The 24,138-nt window shown below is 44.0% G+C and overlaps 1 protein-coding gene across 1 annotated transcript in view; it reads right to left on the bottom strand.

The window, feature by feature from the left end:
* Positions 1 to 5,876: 5,876 nt before the first annotated feature.
* LOC145403404 (uncharacterized) overlaps positions 5,877 to 24,138 on the bottom strand; it is a 66,037-nt gene continuing 47,775 nt past the window's right edge. Inside the window, exons 11-13 of the mRNA XM_080275185.1 lie at positions 15,909 to 16,101; positions 12,729 to 12,794; positions 5,877 to 5,933 (exon numbers count right to left, since the gene is read on the bottom strand). Coding sequence (XP_080131311.1) covers positions 5,877 to 5,933; positions 12,729 to 12,794; positions 15,909 to 16,101 — 316 coding nt within the window. The remainder of the gene's footprint in view (positions 5,934 to 12,728; positions 12,795 to 15,908; positions 16,102 to 24,138) is intronic.

Raw genomic sequence — 24,138 nt, 5'->3', positions numbered from 1 at the left:
AGAGAGAGAGAGAGAGAGAGAGAGAGAGAGAGAGAGAGAGAGGATGTGTAAGGCTTAAGAAAGGGATGAAGAGACGTAGGACATAGGCAAAGGGTAAGACTGGGGAAGGCAAAGCAGTTAGGCAAAGGTGAGGCAGGGGTTACGCAGGGATGAGGGAGGGGATGCGGCAAGGTAAGGTAGGGCAGGTAGATGAGCCGCAGGTAACCCAGGTGTCACGAAGTCAATAAAACAATAAACGTTGCCGCCACACAGGTATGTCACCCCCTCACCTCTCTCTCTCTCTCTCTTTCCCTCCCCCCCTTCTCTCTCTCTCGTCCTTCCCTTCATTATCATATTTTATGCTTCTTCCCTCCCTCCCTAACCCTCCCTCACTCCATCTGTTTCTCTTCCAACTTTCCTAATGCTCCCTCCACCCTTCCAATTTTTCTCTCCATCCCTCCAATTTTCCCATCTTACTTTCAATTCACAGAACGATTCTCCGTAATCTTTCCTCCATCTCTCCAGCACCCTCCTCCAACCCTACAATATTCTCATTATCCCTCCACATCTCAAACTCACCTATCTCCAAACCTCTTCTCCACTTCAACAACAGCTAAACTCTGGAACTGTCTCCCTCTGTCTGTATTTCCTACTGCCTATGATCTCCAGTCTTCGAAACGCAGTGAGTCCAGGCATCTCGATATGAACGGATCTTGAATTTGGCTCCGTTATATTGCTTTTGTTTTTTCTTGGAGGGAATAATTCGCGGGCTCCTAGTCTTTGGTTCCTACTTCCTTGCATAATGAAAAAAAAAATCTCGACGGAAAGGATGCGTAGCCATAGCAGTGTTTTTCTGCCTCTCAGCTAAATGAAATGGGGCGCAAAAGGACGAAAATCTGGGCCAAGTTACGGTGCAAAGGATATAGCTGAAATGCGGGTTTTCACTGAATTTCGTTCGGTTGTAGTTTTTGTTCAGACGAAACTAGGAAGATAGGTCTGTCTGTACAAGAAGTCGACTCTTAGGTTGAAGAAAAAAAAAAAAAAAAAAGGAATGATGATGATGATGATGATGATGATGATGATGATGATAATAATAATAATAATAATAATATGTCCACGGGCTGAAAAGGTCACACACACACACACACACACACACACACGTCACGGGTTACCACTGGAGTTTTCGTCAAATTACCCAATTCGACTCCTAAACGCCCCGAACTCCCATCCACCCGAATCCAAACCCAATTACAAGCAATCTCGCTCTAATTACTCCTCATGATTGCAACGAGCCGAAAAAAGGCGACCCGAACTTGTGTTATTCGTATGATAATGGATGCGGGGCCGAGATGGTAAGGTGCCGGGCCCTCTCAAAACAAACGATGCCGTCATCATGGAGATTCCCGGCCAAGCTTGGTAATTGAGTGTCATTAGGGGCCATTTGCGTGTGTGTGTGTGTGTGTGTGTGGAGAGAGAGAGAGAGAGAGAGAGAGAGAGAGAGAGACAGTGTGTGTGTGTGTGTGTGTGTGTGTGTGTGTGTGTGTGAATACTTGCATGTGTGCCCTTCGCTCACTCACACGAGCCGAAATTGCCTTGAGAGCCGACTCATCCATCATGCACTACCCAAGCCGAGATGGTCAGACGAGCCAAAACGGACTATGAACAAAACATTACCCTCTTCTCCCCCCCATCCCTTCAACGTTCCCCTCCTCCTCCTCCTCCTTCCTCTCCCACTCCTATTCTCCCTCCCTTCCCCCATCACCTCTTCCTCTCCCCACTATCCCTACCCATTCCTCTCCCCACCATCTTCTTCCACTCCCCCTTACCCATTTCATTCCCCCCTTCCTTTCCTCCTTACCCTTCCTACACCCCAGCAGCTTCGAGGGTGAGGGAGCTTAAGTGACCTATGTGTTGAGGTAGGTCATGGGAAGGAAGGGAGCTCAGAGGATACTGCATGATAACAGAGGAAAAGAGAAGGGAAGGGAAGGGAGGGGGAAGTTTGAGAGAAAGGGGGACAGAGGAAAGAAATACAAAGAGAAGTTGAAGAGATGGGAAGGTGAATGAGAAAAGGTGACAAAGCAAAAGAGAGACGAGAGAAGACAGGTAAGGAGAGGCAAAGAGAAGAGATGGGAAGATGAATAAGAGATGGAGTGAAAGCAAAAGAAGAGTGAGAGAGAGAGAGAGAGAGAGAGAGAGAGAGAGAGAGAGAGAGAGAATCGCCTACGTAAACAGCCTATCCGGTACCACCCTCACTCTCTCTAAACACAATCTGATTCTATCCCTACTCCTTGATTCGACTTCTTCTACCCCTGTTCCTCCTTCCTATACTCTCATCTGTGTCTTCCTTTATGTCTTCTGTTTGTCTGTTCTATATTTCTTCATCCTTACTACGCAGTCAACTTCACCTATTTTTATTTCCGATATTTTACTCTCTCCTACTTTCTTCTTTATTTCTAACTTTACTGTTAACAAAATAAGTGTGGATGGATGGAAGTTATGACTGACAGTGAGGGAGGGACAGGAAATGCATGAGGGGAGAGTGAAGTGAGAGTGACAGAAAAGGCGGTGTGTGTGTGTGTGTGTGTGTGTCTGTGTGTGTGTGTGTGTGTGTGTGTGAGAGAGAGAGAGAGAGAGAGAGAGAGAGAGAGAGAGAGAGAGAGAGAGAGAGAGAGAGAGAGAACTGCAAAAGTCATCGAAAAAGTGGAGCGAGTATGATGGAAGGGTGGGGCAAAATTTGAGCCGTGCTGGGAGGGGAAGGGGAAGGGGAAGGGGAAGAGGAAGGGGGAGGGGAAAGGGGGAGGGGAAGGGGGAAGAGGGAGGGGAAAGGGAGTGGGGAGCAGTGGAGTGTATTCCCTAAAAAATTGTTAGCGAGAGGGTTTAAAGGAGAACACCACGTTATATCCCTCCCTCCCTCCTTCCTTCCTCTGACTCGCTTATCTCCCTCTCTCTCTTCCTTCTTCCTTAATCTTACTCCCTTATCCTCACCATGACTCCTCCTCCTCCTCCCCCTCCTCCTCTTTCCTCACCATCTCTCTCTCTCTTTCCTTTTCCCTCCTCCTTCCTTCCTTCCTTAATCTTATTCTCAGCATCTTCCTTGCTACGACTCTCTCTCTCTTTCACTCCATCCACATCTTCCTTCTTTCTTCCTTACTCTTAAATCCTAATCCTCAGCATCATCCTCACCACTCCTCCTCCTCCTCCCTCCCCCCTATCTCCCTTGCATCGTCATCCATCCCACCCTCTCCATTCTTAACCCATCTTCTCCTACCCTATTAAGAAGGCAATTGGCAGGCTGAGGGACAGGAGGATAGATGAAGGGATGGTTGAAGAATGGAGTGGGTAGGCAGGTAAGTAGATAGATTGATGAACAGGTAAGCTAGGAGGTAAGTTCGTTCGTTGGCTAGTTAGTAAGTAGACGGTGAGAGAGAGAGAGAGAGAGAGAGAGAGAGAGAGACACACACACACACAGGCAGACAGACAGACAGACACAGATAAACGTAGGTAATTAATCTGGACAGCAGCTTGGGAGTTAGGCCAGTAAGAAGGAAGGAAGGAAGAACAGGAGGAAAATAAGGAAGGAAAGGAGGGAAGAAAGAAACGAAGGAAACAATGAGGGAAAGAAAGGAAGAAAACATGGAAGAAAAGGAAAATATGGAAGGAAGGGATGAAAATAAGGGAGAAAATAAGGAAGGAAGGAAATAAAGATAAGAAGGAAGAAATGAAAGGTAGACAGAGATGGATAAAAACTGATAAGGTTGGTGGACAGGTAAGTAGACTGGAAGTAAAAAGATAAGTCAACAAGCAGACGCGTAGAAAGTTTGTTGAAGGTTAAGTAAGTTGGCATCAGCACCATACAAGAGGATACTAAGGTGTGACAGGTAAAATAAACTGCCTAGGGAGACGTATTAAGAAATCTCCCACCCATTTCTAAGGAGAACCGCGTAAAATACATCGCTGAGGAAAATGTGTCACGAAATCTCCATCACTTTCAAGGAGTCACAGGTATAAAATAAATCGCTGTGGATAATATTTTACGAAACTTCCCCCATTTTCAAGATGTAACAGGTATAACATCAATCGCTAAGGAAAAGTTGCATCGAATTCTCTCACCCATTTTATGACACGTGAAACAAATCGCTGATGAAGATGTATTACGAAATCTACCAAGGCAACGAAAACACTGTAAACTCAACACCACATCGTCCACCCATTTTTGAGGTGTAACAAAAATAAATAAATAAATAAATCGGTGAGGAAAACGTTACGAAATCTTGTAAGGTAAAGAAACTAAGACATTCTTTCAATCAGCACCACATCGTTCCACCGCCAGGTCAATTTTCCCCCCGGCACCACATCGAAAGCCACACACCATATATACAAAACAATAAGTCTAGTACGAAGCGTCTTCACCATATACACCAGAAGGCAGACCCATCAGCTACAAGGGTTAGGTATGCAAGCCTCACTGTACCCCCGTCTGACACTGTAACAAGGGGCATCACAGCTCACCATATTGAAATAAATTGCATACATAACAACAAACGTAAATGCATATCACAGAATAATTAATATATACATAATTACAGAAACTATTCTCACCACATCACAGCTCATCATATTAAAACCACTAGAACATCAATAAATACAGCCTAAACAAAAACCTCTATCATTTCCCACATCCCAGCCCCATTAAGCCCATAGCCCAGCCGATCCTACTTACATCCCAGCCCATCCTGCCCACATCCCAGCCCATCCTGCCCACTCCTCTGCCTACATGCTACGGTACCCCCCCAAAATGACGGGTGACTGTACCTTGTGGGGACGTGGCATGGTGAGGGGGTCCGGTCGGTGGGGTGGACTCTTCACTGCGACTCTCACAAAGGCTTGAACTCTGAAAACGAAAGAGAAACTGAGTAAGAAAAGAAAAATTCACGTTCAAACTCCTACAGATGACAATACCAAAGACTGAAAACGAAACACACACACACACACGCACACGCACACACACACACACAGACACCCACACGCACACACACACACACCCACACACACAAACGGCAAGACAAGTAAATCTCACTTATAATTTCTTTAGACAACGATACCAAAGAGACAGTAAAACACACTAACAAAATCTGGACATCAATAAACCCCCTCCCCCTCCCCCCCCTCCATACCTGGTAGTGGTGTAGGAGAGCGTGGGAGCGTGCCACATGGAGTCTCAAGGCCTCCAGCTCACGCTCTATCTCCGAGGTGAGCGTCTCCCATCTCACCTGTTCACCCTGGGGGACAAAAAGAAAAAAAAAAAAGAAGTCAGTGAGTTATGACAAGAAACATACAATAAAAAAACGAACACAGAAGAAAATCAGTATGTTATTAAAAAAAAAATAATAATGCTAGTAAAACAAAACAATCACTATATTATTTAAAAGAGAAAATATAAAAAGTAATTATAATAGGGAATTCTTGAAGTTGATCCTGTAAGAGATGAGAAGATGTGCTATAAAAAATAAAATTAACTACAAATTGGAATGCAAAAACAGATGTGTAATTTACTCCATCACGATAACGTCACTTCTTGAGAGAGAGAGAGAGAGAGAGAGAGAGAGAGAGTTTTGCCTTTCATAGTTCAGTATTCCCATCTCACCTGACACCTCTGACGTAGATGGAATAACCTATTAAACGGTAATAAGAAACATGTAATTAAGTCACATAAATCTCAATTATAAGGGAGGTGGTCTGGTGTCCGACGTTAGCCATGCATTTTTGAGCGTCCGAATCTCAGCATGAAACTGAGTCTGTTCCCAGGGGCTCAGCAGTCCTTTCACGTCTCATACTTCACATGTCACCACTCTGACACCAATGCCCACCGTTCATACTGAATATATGGTAAGGCTGCCTCATTCATAAGAGATCTGATGGTAGAACTGGAAGTGTTTATATGGCATGTCAGGAGTCTTGTGGAAAATACGGAATAACTCTTAAAGTAAATCAATATATCAAGATGTTTTATAATCCAACCTGTGAACGATCCCAGAAAGACGAAAATAAAGCAAAAATATATATATGGTAAGCACGCGACACTCTCATAAACCATGCTTCAAGCGACGCAGGTAAAAACCCCTACCGCTGTTGGTAAGGGTAACTTTAGGAGAATGTGTTAAGCGGGCAGGAGAGAGTGGAGGTGTGAGGGAGAGAGGGGAGAGACTGGATGGAGGGGGGGACACCGGATGGAGGGGGAAAGAAGGGAGGAAAGGAGAGAGAGAGAGAGAGAGAAGGGAGGAAAGGAGAGATAAGGAAGGAGAGTGGGGAACTGGAGATGAATTGAGAAAAGGGATGAGAGGAGGAGTGTAAGGAATGAAGAATAGAGAAGAGAGGAGACAAGAAGGAAGAGGAATTATACGTGTGAGAAGAAATAGAGAGAAGGGGAGAAGAAGAGAATAAAAACAGATGAGAGGAAGGAAGGGGAGGAAGGAGGCGTGGGTAAATGGGGAAGAGGGGAAGCAAGACACGTTAGAAGCATATTTGAAATGGGAGGGAGGGGAATGAGGTGAGAGAGGAGGCTGAGACGGAAGGCAGGGAGGGAGATTAAATAGGGATATGGGAGAAGGAGAAAGACAACGAGGTAAGGGGAGAGAGGGAGGAGGAGGAGAAAGAGAACAGGGTATGGGGAGGGAATGGAGAGAAGGGGAGTGGGAGGGGGAACGAGAGGGCTGGCTGAGGGGGAGCTGGGAGAGGGGAAGGCGTGACCAAACACAGCTTCCTTGACTTAACTAGGCACAAGATCTACCCTTCTTTCCCTCCCTCTCTCTACATCTTCCCTCCTCTCCATTTCCTTCCTTCGCTCCTCAACTTTCCTCCCTCCTACCTTCTCTCCAATCACCCTCCTCTCTTCTATATCACCTTCCACTCTCTCCTCCTTCCTCTCTTCCTTCACTTCATCTTCGTCCAGTCTTCCCTCACCTTTCCTCTCCCTTCTACCTTTACATTCTCTCCCCTCCGCATCTTTCATCCCTTCTCTCCTTACCTCCCCCTGTTCACTTTCCCTCCCTTACCTTCCTCTTCTCCCACACCTCTTCTACATTCTCTGTTCTCACTATCTCCCCTCTCTCCTCCTACTCTTCCGCCTTCCCCCTTCCTCACCTTCCCTCTCCCCTCTCATATCGCTTCCCCTCACATACACAAAAGTTAACAAGCAACAAGGGAAGGGAAAGGAAGGAGGAGGGAAAGGAAGGAGGAGGGAAGGGAGAAAAGGAAGGAAGAGGGAAGGGAGGAAAGGAAGGAGGAGGGAAGGCGTGAGAGGAACATAGGAGGACAGGAGCAGGAACAGAAAGGAAAGCAAACAGCAACAGATGTATTGTGTGTTTTCAGGTGTTTGTTACAGTGTTTGTTAAATATTCCGTCTTCATGCCAGGGACAGACAAGCAGGAGGAGAGAAGAGAAAAGGAGGAAGATAGCAAGAGGGGGAAGAGAGAAGCGGAAGAAGAGGGAGAAGTGGAGAAGGAAAGAGGAGAAAAAAAGAAGTGGAGGAAGTGGAGAGAAGGGAAGAGGAGGAAAGAGAAAATGAGAGATGGAAAAAAGGGGTGAGGAAAAGAAAGCAACAGGGAGGAGGAGGAGGAGGAGGAGGAGGAGGAGGAGAAACGGGGAGGATAATGCAAAGAGGAGGAGAAGGGAAAGGAGGAGGAAAGAAAGAAGGGAATGAAGGGGTAACAATACTAAAATATACTGGAGCTTATTATTCAGGAAAACATGAAGGGACTTAGGAAAACAAAAGACACGAAAAGAAAGAAGAAAAAAAGGAGGGGGGGAGGGGGGAACTGAAGGAATTTATAAAGCCAAACGGTTAAAGGGAACAGGATGGGGAGGAAGTATGGAAAATTCTCTCTCTCTCTCTCTTTCCCCTTTAAGTTCTCTCCCCTTCCTTCATTTCCCTTTCACTGCATCTAACTCTCTCTCTCTCTCTCTCTTTCTCTCTCTCACAGACACACACACACACTTTATCCATGACATGCCCTTTCTCTCTCCCCTTCTCCCTCATTCATTATCCTCTCCCCTTCTTCTAACATCTACTTCATCCTTCTTCCCTTCCCCTCCTTACTTTCTCTCTCTCTCTCTCTCTCTCTCTCTCTCTCGTATACAATGGGAAGCGAATATGAAACGTACGTGTCATTTCTCCCTTCATGGAACTAACAGTCATCCTCTCCCTCTCTCAGGCATTGTTCTTAAGTGTATAGGAGTTAGGTAAGATTAATTATAGAATGTGTGTGTGTGTGTGTGTGTGTGTGTGAGAGAGAGAGAGAGAGAGAGAGAGAGAGAGAGAGAGAGAGAGAGAGAGAGAGAGAGAGAGAAGCATACTCCAACCACACATCTTACCTTCCACATATACACCCCAATGGCTATCCATATTGCTTGTAGCTCTTGGTAAAGGTACTGCAAGACGGAACCCAGACACATGACACCACCTGAGCATCACCACCTAAGTCTCTATCACCACTTTCACCACCACCACGATCCACATCAATACATTTAGGTCCGGATCACCACCACCACCACCACACCACACCATCACCTCACCACATCACAGCCCTAGCACCACACCAGTCACCACACGGAGGAACTAGGTGACTGATAGACTTAGTACACACACCCCACACTCACCATAGGCAGGAATACAAATTAATCTTGAGTTAGAAGGGGTGAGTCACGTTCACGGTGTCATATGCTGGTACTCAACACCAATTTTACGCATATCTTTCAATGCACCTATATCAGTTTCCTTCATCTGTTTACTATCATCTGCATCAAGACATTCTTCTCTCTATACCTTTTACTGATCCTATTATAACCTCTCTCTCTCTCTCGCCTATCTCTAATTCTCTCTCTCTCTCTCTTCCTTTACTGTGCTTATTTCAAACTCTCTTCCTCTCTCTCCCTACCCTTTACTGTGCCATATCAAACTCCTCCCTCCCTCTCTCTCCCTCTCTCTCTCTCTCTCTCTCTCTCTCTCTCTCCAACCATCAAATAATAAAAACAAACATCTATAAAGTGGTGGGTGTAGAGGTGTTAACGAGGTAATAATAATAATAATAATAATAATAATAAAACAGTCAAGGAGGCGACGGGAATAAAGCGGTTAACGGGAGATGAATGGTGACTGGGGAAGAGTGGCAGTAATAACACCAAAATCAATAAAAAAATAATAGATGAAAAAAATAATATGGTGAATATAAAATGGTAGGAGAGACGAATGGTGACGGGTGTGAGGGAGAGTGACAGCAATAAGGTAAATAAAGTACGTGGAAATAAGGGAGTTAATGGGCTTTGAAAGGTGACAGTGTACGAGAGAGTGTGACGGTAATGAAGTGTGGGTGTTGCTGTGTTATGTCTATAGTGTCCCTTTGTATGGAAATGAGGAGGGGGAGGGGGAAGGGAAGGGAAAGGGAGAAACGGGAGGGGAGGGGAAAGGGAGAAACGGGAGGGGAGAGGAGAGAGAGAGAGGTGGATGAGGAGGAGGGAGAGAAAGGAAGAGAAAGGGGAGAGGTAGAAAAAGAGGTGGACGATGAGATGGAAGAGGGATGGAAAACGGAGGTGAAAAAGGTGAAGATGATAGGAGAAAAGAAGAAGAGAGTATGATGATGATGATGATGATGATGATGATGGTGATGATGGTGATGATGGTGGTGGTGGTATGAGTATCAGGAGGAGGATTATGACTACGTTACGATTCATTTTTCAAAAAACCTTATATACTCTTTAATATATGCGAGAGAGAGAGAGAGAGAGAGAGAGAGAGAGAGAGAGAGAGAGAGAGAGAGAGAGAGAGAGAGAAACCACCTGTAGAGGGGAAGGGTCAGATAGGGATCTAAATTAATATATGACAAGGGAGACCAATCTCTCTCTCTCTCTCTCTCTCTCTCACACACACACACACACACACACACACACACACACACACACACACACAAATGCAAAGTTATAAACAATTCTCTTTACTCTCTCCCGTCTCGTTATTTTCCATATTCTCTCTCTCTCTCTCTCTCTCTCTCTCTCCGTTCCCCCACACAATACCCTGATCCTCTATTCATAACGGGTACGTGGATACAACGAAAGAATGAATAAGAACAAATGAATGAAGGAAGGGAGAATGGAAGACAAGAGGAAATAAAGGAAGAAAATGGAAGAATTACACGATGGAAAGAAGGAAGGATTGAAGAAAGAGGGGCTGGCAAAGAAGGAAGGATTGAAGAAAGAGGGGCTGGCAAAGAAGGAAGGAAGGAAGGAGGGAAAAAAGGAGGGAAGAATGGAGAGAAGGAAGGAAGAAAGGAAGGAAGGATGGAAGCACGAACCCAACCCATGAAAAATAAAAATGAATAGAGGGGGAGGGGACGAATATATGAATAAACAGGGAGAGAGAAAGAGGAGGTAGAGGGAGGGGGGGGAAGGAGGGGGGAGGGGGAATTTGAACAAGGGCGTCTAGAATAACAGGTCGGTCAAAACAACTGCTCTCTCTCTCTCTCTCTCTCATACACACACACATTTTCTTTCTGTACATATTCTTTTATTTAACTTTTACATCTCTCTCTCTCTCTCTCTCCATTTAACTAGGTGGGAACAAGAAACCAATGAGAGAGAGAGAGAGAGAGAGAGAGAGAGAGAAAGCTCTAGGAATTATATAACAGAACAGACAAAAATATAAATCTAGTTACAGGCAAGCAGGTAGAAAATGTACAGGAGGAAGCAAGATGAGTATTGGAAGAAGGAAGAAAAAAATAGAGGGAAGGAAGGAACGAAGGAGAGAAGGCAGGCAGGAAGAAAGGAAGGAAGGGAATGGGAGGAAGAAGGGGAGGAAGGAAGGGAGAAGAACGATGAGAAAGAAGGAGGGAAGAAACGAGAGAGAGAGAGAATGCTGGGAGGAACGGGGAGACGGCTGGGAGAAAGGAACGAAGGAAGAAGGAAAGCAAAGGTGAAAGGAAGGAAGGAAGGAAGGGAGAAGAGAGAGAAAGATGGCAGGAAAGAGGGGAGGGAGAAGGGAAAAGGCACAAACGGGAGGAAGGATGGAGGGAAAATTGAGGGAAGGAAGGGAGAAGGGCGGATAGAAGAAGGAGTGAGGGACGGAAGAAGTGTATGGAGGAAAGGCGAGGAAGCAAGGGACAGAAGGAATGACGGAGGATGAGAGGAAAGAGGGATAAGAGAAAGTAGACGCATCTATATCTATCTTCTCAGTCTTTCTCCATCCACCTTTCATTCTATCTTCCTCCTCCCTTCTTCAATTTCTCGTCTTCCTCTTCTCCATAGTCTGTTCTTCCCTCTTTCTCCTCTCTTCTCTCCTTCAATCTCATTTTACCCTTCTATCCAGTACATATCCTTCCTTTCCTTCCCTCCTTCCTTCCATTTCTCTCTCTCTCTCTCTCTCTCTCTCACACACATTCTCGGAGCATCATCTAACTTTCCTCCTCTGTCAAATTGCTTCTCCTCCTCTTTATCATTCTTCTTCTCCTCTCCCCTCTTCTCTCACCCTCTCTCTCTCTCTCATTTAACTCTGTAACTTTCCCATCATCCGATATACATTCTTTTCCACTCTATCTCTCTCTCCTGTTTTTCTCCCCAACCCATTTAGTCTCCCGCAGGAGTGCATAATGAGAGAGAGAGAGAGAGAGAGAGAGAGAGAGAGAGAAAGAGAGAGAGATTCTTTGTCCATCGAATTAACCATCTATGATTCTCTCTCTCTCTCTCCAAATTCCTGCCTTCCCAGTAATCTCTCGCCCCTCCCCCTCCCTCCACCATCCTATTTCCTGCACGATTAGATAGCCGGGGGGAGAGAGATAGATAGAAGTCTCTCTCTCTCTCTCTCTCTCCCTCTCTCACTTTACCTGTCCTTACTACAACCTGTAATTATCTGTTCACGCAATATCCTCTCTCTCTCTCTCTCTCCATTACAGGTAGCAGGTATCTATTCACGCAAGACCCCCCCCCTCTCTATCTACCCTCCATCTATCTCCATTTAAGACAAAAGGATTTAGGGTTTTCAAAAATTGTTACTAACACCACAAACCAGCACACAAATTTACCATGACAATACACATACACAATAACAGCAATAAATACAAAATACAGGTACTCAAATTCTTAATACAAAAAAATCCTAATTCTGTGGTAAATATTATACTCAGGTGACTATGTACTTAAGGATGAGATAAAACTGAACACTGTATTTCTAAAGTGACCGCAATTTAAAGTGTCATTCCTAAGGTGATCGCAATTTAAGGTGTCAATTCCTAAGGTGACTGCATTTCAAGGTGCCATTTCCTAAGGTGACCGCAATTTAAAGTGTCATTTCCTAAGGTGGCCGAAATTTAAGGTGCCATTTCCTAAGGTGACAGCAATTTAAGGTGCCATTCCTAAGGTGACCGCAATTTAAGGTGCCAATTCCTAAGGTGACCGCAATTTTGAGTTTTTTTTTTTTTTTGGCCATATTTCTAAGGTGTAAATTACGAGGTGACCGTAATTCTAAAGCTGCAATTATTTCTACGTGACCGTAATTCTCATGTGCGGGCAATGCTTACGTGAACGAGCAGTTGTGTGCGCGTGTGCGTCTGCGTGCAAAGCGTGAGGATGTGCGTGTCTGGGTTGGTGAGTGGCTGTGTGTGTTCATGTATGTCTGTGTGCATGTATGAGCTTCCCTTGTGGTAGTCGATGTGTGTGTGTGTGTGTGTGTGTGTGTGTGTGTGTGTGTGTGTGTGTGTAAAACTAACCGTGACATGGTCCTCGGCAGCGTGTAGAAAATCCATGTCACAGCGGGTACGGATCAAACACTCCATCTGTTGGCGTCAGAATGAACGTGTCACTTCATGTACACACTCAATAATTCTTTCCTAAACTGCGTGTAAGATGAAAGTTGAATTCTAAGCCTTATTCCACTAGGCGTATCTTCCTAATCATCACCACCAAAAGTATCGTCGTCAGCAGCGGCACCATTATTATTATTATTATTTATACACTTTACCACTATTTCTTGCCTTATTGCTACATATCTGCGTGCTCGGGAAACCTTGTGTTGATATTTATTGCTTAACGCAGAGTTCTATTAGCGTTATCAGCAGGAGCAGCGGCATAACATTTCACCATCTTTATCATCACTACCACCACCACCACCACTACCATCATCATCACACCACCACCACTATCATCATCATCACACCGCTACCACCAGTCATCACACCACCACCACCACCACTATCATTTCATATTCTTGTCACCGCCAGACGATTTTGCACAGCTAAAGGAACCCCTCCCCATACCTTCCGTACTTCAATCAGTTCTGTTAATAAATCTCCAAAATCCTTCAAGAAATCTGCAATCCCATGACAAAGGAGGGTAAATCACTAACAGGAGAGGGTCATTTAGGATTCTTTACGGTATATAATTACCTCTTCTTTACAACATGGCCCCAAATATTTAATGCTGTAATCACTTGAAACGTGTATGATAATTCTGAGGACTTCTGAAAGTATGAATTTACCTATAACTTATTACACATATACCACTGCCTAATTCTCCCTCTCTCTTCTCTTCCACTCTCAGTCTCCCCTCCTCTCCTCCCCTACCCTATCCTCCTATCTTCTCTCCCTCTCCTCTTCAGTGTCTTCTTCCCTTCTTTCCCTCCTCTCCACTAACTCATCATACTCTTCATCCAATCTCCCCCAAACCCAATTATTTTCTCATTACCTAAATACCTCATCATCGTCTTATGTCTTCTATCTTGATTAATTTTTCCTCTCTTCCCTCTTTACCCCTCTTTCTCTCTCTCTCTCCTCTTACTATTTTTTTCTACCTCCTCGACCTCAGTCTATATTGGTTTGCTATAAATCCCCTCCCCCTTCCCACTCTCTCTCCCCTTCCTTTTTCTCTCTCCGTTTCCTCCCCTCCTCCTTTCTCTTTACTTTTTATCCTTTGGTTCCTTCCTCCCCTCCTTTATCACTTCTATCACTTTTCTTCTCCTTTAACTCTCTCCCTCCTTACCAGCTTCCTCTTCCTTTAATATTTCCTTCTCTCCTTTCCTCTTATCCACTTCCTTCCCATCTTCTTACTGTATTACGTCTCTCTATATCTTCCATATTCCGTTCTCCCTACTTCCATAATCACATCCTCCTTTCCCTGCCCTACCTACTCTTCCATCTTACTACTCTTTTCCTCCTCATTTTCCCTCCCTATCTCCTCTTCGATTTCCTACTTTCCTCAATCAACCTCCTCCACTGTCCTCTCCTTCCTCCCCTTCTCATCAGTCATAACTATCCCAATCTCCACTTCTTATCCCTTCTTACTTTTCTCCTTTCTCTTACTTCTTCCTTCCTTTTCTCCCCTTTTTCTCCTCCTCCTCTTCGTTTCTTGCATCCTCCTCTTGCTCTTCTTCATCTTCTCCTCTCTTTCTCCTCCTCCCCATCTACTTCCCTTTCTTAACCAATCCCCTCATTCTCTTACCTTCTCTGCATATTTCTTCTCTACCTTTCCTTCCCTCTATTAATCTTCTTTCCACCTCCTCCCGTTCATTGCTCTCACCCCTCACCTACTCTTCCTTACTTTCTCCCCTTTTCCTCCCTTCCTTCCCTATTTCCTTCTCTTCCTTTCCTCCTCCTCCTCCTCCTTTACTCCTTAAATACTCCTTTCTCACCCATCTCCACCTCCTTCCCTCTTCTTTTCCTCCTGCACAGCTCCTCTCATTTGTCCTCCTCCTCCTCCTCTTCTTTCCCTTCCTCCCCCTCCCCATCCATAACCATTATCCAGTATACTCAAGTCTTCCTTACCCTACCTGAGGCTTCTTTAAAAAATCTTATAGCTTCCTACTTCATTATTTTTTACACCCTCTCTCTGACGTTACTGTAAATACTCGCTAGTCTCGTGTTCCATTACTATTTCTCTCTCTCTCTCTCTCTCCATCAAGGCCTTCCATTGGGACCTGTAGTTAGGTCTGTAATAGCTCCCAGTGACGTCATACCTACCGCAGTAAATTAATGCAAATAGTAATTACATTTTTTATTACACCAGTATTCCCATTAAAATTATATCCTACTTAGCGGTGGTGGCAGCAGTGGTAATAATCGTTATCATCATCAGCAAGTCGGGGCGATGTCATTATCATTATTACCATCATTACCGCTACACGTCCCCATTACTCTCTGCATTTCTTTTTCCCATCACTACATTTCTGGGGTGCCAATGTTTTTCCAATGGTTTTCAGCTCAGGTTCATTTCCATTCCTAGGTTCTGTCAAGTATGAACCCTATCATTTTTTATACAGAGAGGAGGCATAAGATTATTAACGCACTGCAGCACCTCCCACGTCTCTTCCAGGTTCTTAAGTAACTCTTGCAAGCCTTCAAACTAATGACGCTTCCTGCAGTTCAATATGGCTACCGCAAGATGAAATTACCTATGAAAAACCTGCTGACGTCATGAAGGTAACCAGCTATATCTTTATCACCCCCATGGCGTCATTTATATTTCCTTGATACCGCCCCCCCCTCTCTCTCTCTCTCTTTTTTGGGGGGAGGGGGGAGTGGGGGGATAAAAAAAAAAACTCCCCACCTACAAGAGTTAACCCTAATTTCAAACCTCCCTATTCAACTTTACACTCAGTTCTTGTCGCTTCCTACCAGCTTGACAAAGAAATAAGCAAATAAATATTCAACACACCTCAAAGAATATTACAGTATTTACCATGCACACACGCCAACTAACACCAACACCACAGCATTTACCACACACAGCAAGCAACACAAACACCAACAAACGGATCTTGAACTGGGCTCTCTATTATTTCGTTATTATTTTACTTGGAGGGAATAATCTTCTGGCCTTCCTGTCTTTGGTTCTTTTTTCCCTGCATAAATAAATAAATAAATAAATAAACAATAACACTGACTCCTCTCACTCACCTCTTCTCTTGAGTGCGAGGGCGGGATGCTGAAGTGTGTGGGTGGGAGGGGGGGGGAGGCTGGATGTAAGGGGTGACTGGCCCCCTCTTCCTCATCGTCGTCCTCTTCCCCTTCCCCTGCCCCCCCTTCCCCGCCACCTCTCCCCCTCCTCCCCCTCGGCCCGGACACCCACTGCCGTATGTCCTCTGTCCATCTGTGGAAGGGGAGAAATAATAATAATAATAATAATAATAATAATAGTAGTAGTAGTAGCAGTAGTAGTAGTAGTAGCAATAGTAGTAGCAGTAGCAGTAGTAGTAGTAGTAGTAGTAGTAGTAGTAATAAAATAATAATAATAATAATAATAATAATAATAAAAACTAATAAAATAATAATAATAATAATAATAATAATAATAATAATAATAATAATCTACAAAGTCCTCGATTAAAAAAAAATAATTCCCAGTCCAGCGATTATACCAATTACACGGGCCAATCGTTATGTATAATTGGTGATATGAGTGGCGGAATATATATAAATGTGCAGGTTAAAAAAAGCGTAATTTCTGGTGCCTAAACATATGACTTCCATCTATCAATCTATCTATCTATATCCAGACGCCATTATCCTATAAGGGGTGGCTGTTTGTTTCTGAGTTAGATGTTTTACGGGGAGAGGTACTAACCCTCCGCTAACCCACTTGCTGACACATAGGGAACACATATGAGTTAGTTATATGGTTACCACCCAGCGCTGTAGATGGTTTCCTGGTTTACAGGAATCCATTAGATTCGTCACTCATTGTAAAGCCACCTGAAAAGAAAGACAAAAAAAAAGTAATAAAAAATGACAGGAAAGATGGGAGAAATAGGAAGAGAGGAGGGCATACAGAAAAAGAATGATAAAGGTGAAAGAAGCAGACAGCACTATATCAAGTGAGTGGATGATGGTGAGAAATAGAAAGAGAGGAGGACGGACACAAAAAGAATGATAAAAGTGAAGGATGAAGTAGGTAGCACTACATCAAAAGAGTGGATGATGGTGAGAAATGGGAAGAGAGGAGGGCGGACACAAAAAGAATGATAAAAGTGAAGGATGAAGTAGGTAGCACTACATCAAAAGAGTGGATGATGGTGAGAAATGGGAAGAGAGAAGGGCGGGCAGAAAAAGAATGATAAAAGTGAAGGATGAAGTAGGCAGCATTCCATCCAACGAGAGGATGGTGAGAAATAGATGAGGGGAGGGCAGACAGAAAAAGAATGACAAAGGTGAAGGAAGAGGAAGGCAGAATTGCATCAAATAAGTGATGGTGAGAAATATGAAGAAAGGAGGGCAGACACAGAAAAAGAATGATAAGAGTGAAGGAAGACATGAAGGAAGAAGTAGGCAGGACTACATCGAGTGAGTGGATGATAATGATGCTAAAGATGGATGGACGGACAGATGGATGGATGGGTGGTGATGATGATGATGTGAAGGCAATGATAATGACAATACCATACTGTTATTACTACTACTAATGATGATGATGACTACCGGGACATGTTCTTAACCCTTCTCAACAGTACCCGATGAAATTCACAACCTCCCATTTTCTTTCATGACCTACACATACTTGACGGGGTAACTCTGATAATCTCGCATCGCTCCCTGTGTTATAAAGTATACAGTCTAAACATGAAAGTCCTCGTCACAGCAAGGCAGGTTTCGCTTGTCAGTCCTCTATCCAGTCCATCTATAACAGCAACAAAAATCAAGATAAAACACTGGGAAATAAACTTAGTAAATAAAAATAAATAAATCCTCTAAACACTATCTTGGGTGGGATTAATGGCTGATTTATTAATTCCTTCACCCCGATAACGTACTTTGTTTTATTCTTGCTACATTTAAACCATTTATTCAGCTGTGGGAAAGAGGTTGTGAGGGAGTGACTGGAGACTGTATCTAATCCCATAATAATAATAATAATAATAATAATATACTCGTCAGTACATTAACTCATCAACGACTGGAGCAAATGTAGCAAGCATTTTACCCTCCCATAATAATAAAAATAATAAAATAATAATAATAATAATAATTTTATTCATCCTACAACAACAATAATAATAATAATAATAATAATAATCCCTGTACTTACCTCCGACAGGCACAGCAGCAGCAAGCATTACCCATGGGGGCGTTTGTGTTAGCGACATGTCACAGAACACACCCACACCCTCACCACCACCTACACACCACCCCACCCCTCCACCACACCACACCGCCACACCTCCCTCACCACACCCACACCCGCACCCCCCTCACCACCACCAACACTCATCTCCAACACAAGTTCACCTCGTAAACGTCTACTTGATTCATTTTCTTTCACTAGTTTTTCATCATATCTCTTATATTTTCATTCTCTTAGTCTAAAATCTTCCGTCCCTTCAGTTTCTTATTCTTTTCATAATTACAGATCTACGTAATTTGCATATTCAGTTTTTTTCTATGTATTTTTCACTCGGGGTTTTTCATGTGGCTATATCTCTGTTGTAGTTCTCATTTCTCAAGTTCGAATTAATCACTTGTCGTATTTCGTTCGATTTATTTTTTTTCGGTTTAAATCACTCCCCTGTAAAATACACCTTAATATATTGACTTTCTTATAATCGGACACTATTTTATAAACACTTTGATTGAACATGCACGTTGTAGCTTTGGCCTGACACCTGAGGAGTCCACGTAAGGTTGAAAGTAAAGTATGTTCAATCATTTCCCTTTTTTTTTTTATTCATTTTTCCTTACACACACACACACACACAAACCGTACCCCATCACATCACACATACACACACCCATAAACGCATACCCCCTTCCTATCATCAATAATTTCCTTTAATTCACTTTACCTTACACACACACACACACACACACACACACACACACACACACACACACACACACACACACACACACACACACACACACACACACACACACACACACACACACTCCCCCCAACACCACACCCTCCTAAGGCCTCAACACAAATTATGTCTGAGCCCGGGCAGATCGATACTAGATCAGGAGGGGTGGGGGGGGACTGGCGACAGGTGGGGTTGGGGCCATGTGGAAGGGGGTGGAAGAGGGGATGATGGGTTGGGAGTGAGGGTGGGGAGGTGAGCGCTGACGTGGGAGTGGGAGGGGAGGAGAGGGAAGGGTGTGGGGGAGAAGAGGGAATGAAGGGAAGGGGGAGTGAAGGGGAGGATGACGAATGATGAGAGTGGGGAACAATGTCACTGTCTATTTGCTGTGTTTGTTCTAACTTGACAAAGATCCCTATTCCTACATACACTCATTCCTACCTCATAACCTGCCCTAACCTAACCTACACTCGTTCCTACCTCATAACCTACACTCATTCCTACCTCATAACCAGTACTCTATGTTAGCTAAGAGTGACTCAGTTCCGTTAGATGAAAACAAATCGCAAACTGACAATAGCAAAGAAAGGTGGGTACGAAACCAAAGAGGCAAATTAGTAAAGTAGAAAGATTAGCAGACAGGTAAGTTAGAAAAAAATGAGGTCGAGAAGGTAGGCAGGTAGGTAAGTTAGAAGACAAAAATGTGGATGGGTAGGTAAGAAGGTAGGTAGACATGCTAGTAATGTAGATGTGTAGGTAGGCAGGTATATAAATAGAGGTTAGCAATATTAAGTGTGAGGTATGTGGGTGGATATGTGCGTGGGTAGCGGGGGGAAAAAGGGGGTAAAAACGACATAGGGGTGTCAAAAAAATTGGCTGGATTATTAACAAGGGGAGGGTAGGGGTGAGGGGAGAGGAGAGAAGATGGATGGGAGAAGGGAAGGGAAGGGAGGGGAAATGGGGAAGAAGATGGATGAGAAGAGAGAAGGGAAGGGAAGGGAAGGGAAGGGAAGGGAAGGGAAGGGAAGGAAAGGAAAGGAAGAGGAGGACAGAAGACGTTTTTTCTTTTCTCAAGATGGTGGGGGAGATTTGGGGATGATATGGAGTGGAAAACTGAGGAGTTAAGTGGACTAAATTAGGTGGAAGGACGGAAAAGGGGTTAGGGACCGGTGGATGGTGGAAAAAAAAAATAATAATAATAATATCAATTAAGGAAAGGGGATTTACTGCTGAGTGATGGGTGGATTAGAGTGAAGTGGAGGAGTGACACAGGATGACGGGATTATTAGCCACGTGGATAGAGAGGGGTAAACGGATGGGTGGGTTGGCGGACGAGAGGATGGCTGGATGAATTAGAGTGGATGAAAATTAGTAGACAGGTAGGTAGGTCGGTGAATGAGGATGGGTGGATAGAGACAGGTAGTGAGTGGATGAGTTAGGGTGGATGGGGTTAAGTAGTCATGTAATTTAAGTAGCCTAAATCGGTGAAAATGAGGAAATGTGGATGATTAGGCAGACAACTAATTGGATTTACTGGTTAATATCATTTTGTACGCTATTTATGCAAAGTATGGCGATATTGGAAGGATTTCTGTAACACGGAAGAGGAAGGTATGGTGTAAGGCAAAATAAATCGCTTAGGGAATGGAGTTAGGGAGCTTCCTCAACCGACGAGAATTCGGACCTTACAAAAACTAAGATCAAAGCAGAGGGGGAGAAAACCTTATACATCAAGACCTAGCATTCGGGGATGTGAGAAATAAAGTAAAGAAGGGCAGAAGGTACAGGAGGGAAGGAGGGAGGGGTGAGGGAGAGACGGGAAGAGGAAGAGAGAAAGAGGTGAGGGAGGGACAGGAGGAGGAAGAGAAATAGGAGTGAGGGCAGGATGGAAAAAAAAGGTGGGGTTCCATCCCTAAATCTCACATCCATCCCAGTAAAAAGGAAGACGAGTGTTTTATGAGACAACAGTAAGGTTATATTACATGAAGGGCCATGAAGTCTCTCTCTCTCTCTCTCTCTCTCTCTCTCTCGCACACACACACACACACACACACACACACACACACACACACACACACACACACACACTCTCTCTCTCTCTCTCTCTCACTCCAACTACAAAGAGACTTTACAAACACCCTCTACTTATTTATTTACACGAACACACCCAATCCAAACACGTCTCTCCTCCCTCCCGTTCCTCCTCCTTTCTTCCCCTCCCTTTCCTCTTCCTTTCTTCCCCTCCCTTTCCTCCTCCTTTCTTCCCCTCCCTTTCCTCTTCCTTTCTTCCCCTCCCTTTCCTCCTCCTTTCTTCCCCTCCCTTTCCTCCTCTTTTCTTCCCCTTCCCTTTCCTCCTCCTCTTCTTCCCCTCCCCTTTTCCACCAAAAGTAATCCCCATCAACAAACATTCTTATCTATCAATCGATCTTTCTCCATCTATCCACCCCTTTATCTATCAATGCTCATCTGTTTATCTATCTATTTGTCAAGCTCTTCCCTAACTTATGCATATGTTTTAAATACTATCTATCTTATTCTGAAATCAATGTCTATCTATTCATCCATCCATCAATCAACTATGGATCCCCCCTCTATCAGTCTGTCTACCTATCTATCCATCTATCTATCTGGACTTTTACTACCCTTGCATCGTGAACTTTCTAACTATTTTTGGACAATCGATACGACCTGCTATTCTCGTCTGCCTGAGTCTGTCTGTCTATCTATCTATCTATCTATCTATCTATCCCTGACGTCTGTATCTATCAGCTTGAAATCTATCCATCTATTACGTCCTGAATAAGATATGTTTACCTGCCTCCTACTCAAATTTAACAATCCATCTATCCATCACTCTTCTATCTATCAGCTTATTAAAATCTATCACTGTTTTTGGTCATTACAAACAAATTACTATATTCATCCATTTATCTATCTATCTATCTATTCTATCAACTGCCATCCTATCTACTCCTGAAAGATACGCTCCTTCAACCTATCTACCTACTGTATTTACCTACCTACCTACCTACCTACCATAACTACCTACTTGTCTACATGCATTTACCTGCTTACCTACCTACCTAACATTACACCTATACATTCATTTATCTACTTACCTACCTACCTATTTATGTATCTATCGTCCACCTCCTTATCTACCTATCTATCTATCGATCTATATCTATTATAGTTCTCTTCCTCCAATGACCCTTTTTCGTGTCAGGGAGGGATTAGAGAAGAGAAAGATAGAGATAAGTTTTGTGATTCTCGCGTCGCGTTTGGAGAAGGATGAGATGATGTGTTGAATCTCTCTCTCTCTATGCATAAGGCCTCAATCACATACCTATATAAATACATCCACACACACCTTAGACATACACATCCCCTTCCCTTACACACACACACACCTCACGGAATAATACAATATATCCTCAGTAATACTCAATTCTCTCTCTCTCTCTCTCCGCATTCTTCTCTCACGCTTTGTTCATTTACTTCTCTCCTCTTTTCCCCTCCTTCCCCCCCCCCTCTCCAATATCCTTTCGCCTCTCCTTCATCCCTTTATATACTTCCTCCTCGTTCTTCCCCTTCTCCTCCTCTTCCTCCACTGTCTCTCACTTCTTCCTCCGTTTCTTCCTACAACCTTCCCCTTCCCTCCACTTTTCCTTTACCTCTTATTCCTCCTCACTCCTCCATCTGTCTTCGCTGTCTCCCTCTTCCTCCTTCCTTCCTTCCTCTCTTCTCGCTCTTCTTCTCTTATTCTCCTAAATCACCTCTCCACCTCCTCCTCCAAACTTTCCTCATCATCCTCCCTCCCTTTCCCTCCTTCCCTCTATTTTCTCAACCTTCATTTCCTATTCCATCAATCTTTTCTCTTCCTCCTCCTTCCTTACCCTCCTCTCCCCTTCCTCCATTATTCCCCTTTCCTCCCTTCCTCATACATTCTTCCATTCCTCTTCTCCTCCCAGCAACCGTTCCTTTTATCCTCTCTTATCCATCTCCTCCGCCTATCATTCTTCTCCTCTCTTCTCCTCTCCTGCTTCCATCAATCCTCTCTTTACCCCTCCATCTTCTTCATTCTCTTTTACCCTCCACCCTTTTTCCTCTCTCTCTCTCTCCCCTCCGCTCTCTTATCTTTCCTCCTGTCTACTCCTTTAATCCATCATTTTTCTCCTTCCATTTTCCTCCCCCTCTCCCTGTCCTTCTTCGATACTCCCTCTTCTCTCCCTCTCTGCTCTTCTCCCTTTCCTCCTGTCCTTCCTTATTCTTCTGCCTCTAAATTTTCTCTCCCTCTACTCCTTCCATCTTTCCTCCCTGTCTCCTTTTCCTTTTTCCACGTCCCTCCTCCCTCTTTCATTTTTCCTCCTCTCCTCCTTCCTTCTCCCATCCATCATTTTGCTCTCCCTCTTCTCTTCCACCTTTCCTCCCTCCCTCTCTCTCTCTCTCCGCACCATGAAGGAATGACAAGGAGGTCATGTTTTTATCTCAATTTTTGACATTCCTCCTTCGCACGCGCGGGTAGTATATTCCTCCATTCATTTAGTATTTCCTTCATATCCACTCACCACTTCTCCGTCTCTTCATTTTTCCTTTTCACTTCATCCTACTCAAGTTCCTTCAATTTTTGCAATACGTTCCGTTCTACTTGCTTCTCCTTTTTCTCTCCATTTCCCTTCCTTCCTTCGAATTTCTGCCTTCAAAATTTCATCTTCCTCCTCTATTCCTTTCCTCCTTTAATTTGGCTCTCTCTCACTTCTTTCCCCCCTATCCCTCTTTTGTTATATATCCTTTCCTTTCGCTGTCTCCCTCCTTTCAGCTTCCTTTTTCCTCTTTCTCCCGTACCTTCCTCCTCTCCTTTCACTCTCTTCTCTTCCTCTCCCCGTCTCTTCCCCGTAGAAAATAATCTGCGTACAAATACAAACACATTTCTCCCCCTATTCACCCCCAACCTCTCTCTCTCTCTCTCTGACCGTCACTCCCTCGAGGGTTCCTATTACACAGGCTGCACGGTGAAAGATACAAGGTCACTGTGTGTGTGTGTGTGTGTGTGTGTGTGTGTGTGTGTGTGTGTGTGTGTGTGTGTGTGTGTGTGTGTGTGTCCACCTACGGGAGAGAGGAAACAAGGCAGGATGATGATGATGATGATAAAATTTTTGAATGGATGTACTGGATGGGTAGCTGGATGAAGATAAATATACATACCCGATAAAAAAAAAAAAAAAACTCAATCTATTTTCCTCTCTCTCTCTCAATCTATCTTCCTCTCCCACATTACGTAAATAGAAACAAAGAAAGGAGGTGAATGACGTTTCGCAACAAGAGTGTTATTGATG

Source organism: Coenobita brevimanus, chromosome 60, assembly GCF_032717465.1.
Source record: "Coenobita brevimanus isolate Jiangsu-jjx chromosome 60, ASM3271746v2, whole genome shotgun sequence".
Lineage (NCBI taxonomy): Eukaryota > Metazoa > Arthropoda > Malacostraca > Decapoda > Coenobitidae > Coenobita > Coenobita brevimanus.
The sequence above is the reverse complement of the archived record's forward strand: the minus strand, read 5'-3'. Positions and strand labels throughout refer to the sequence as shown.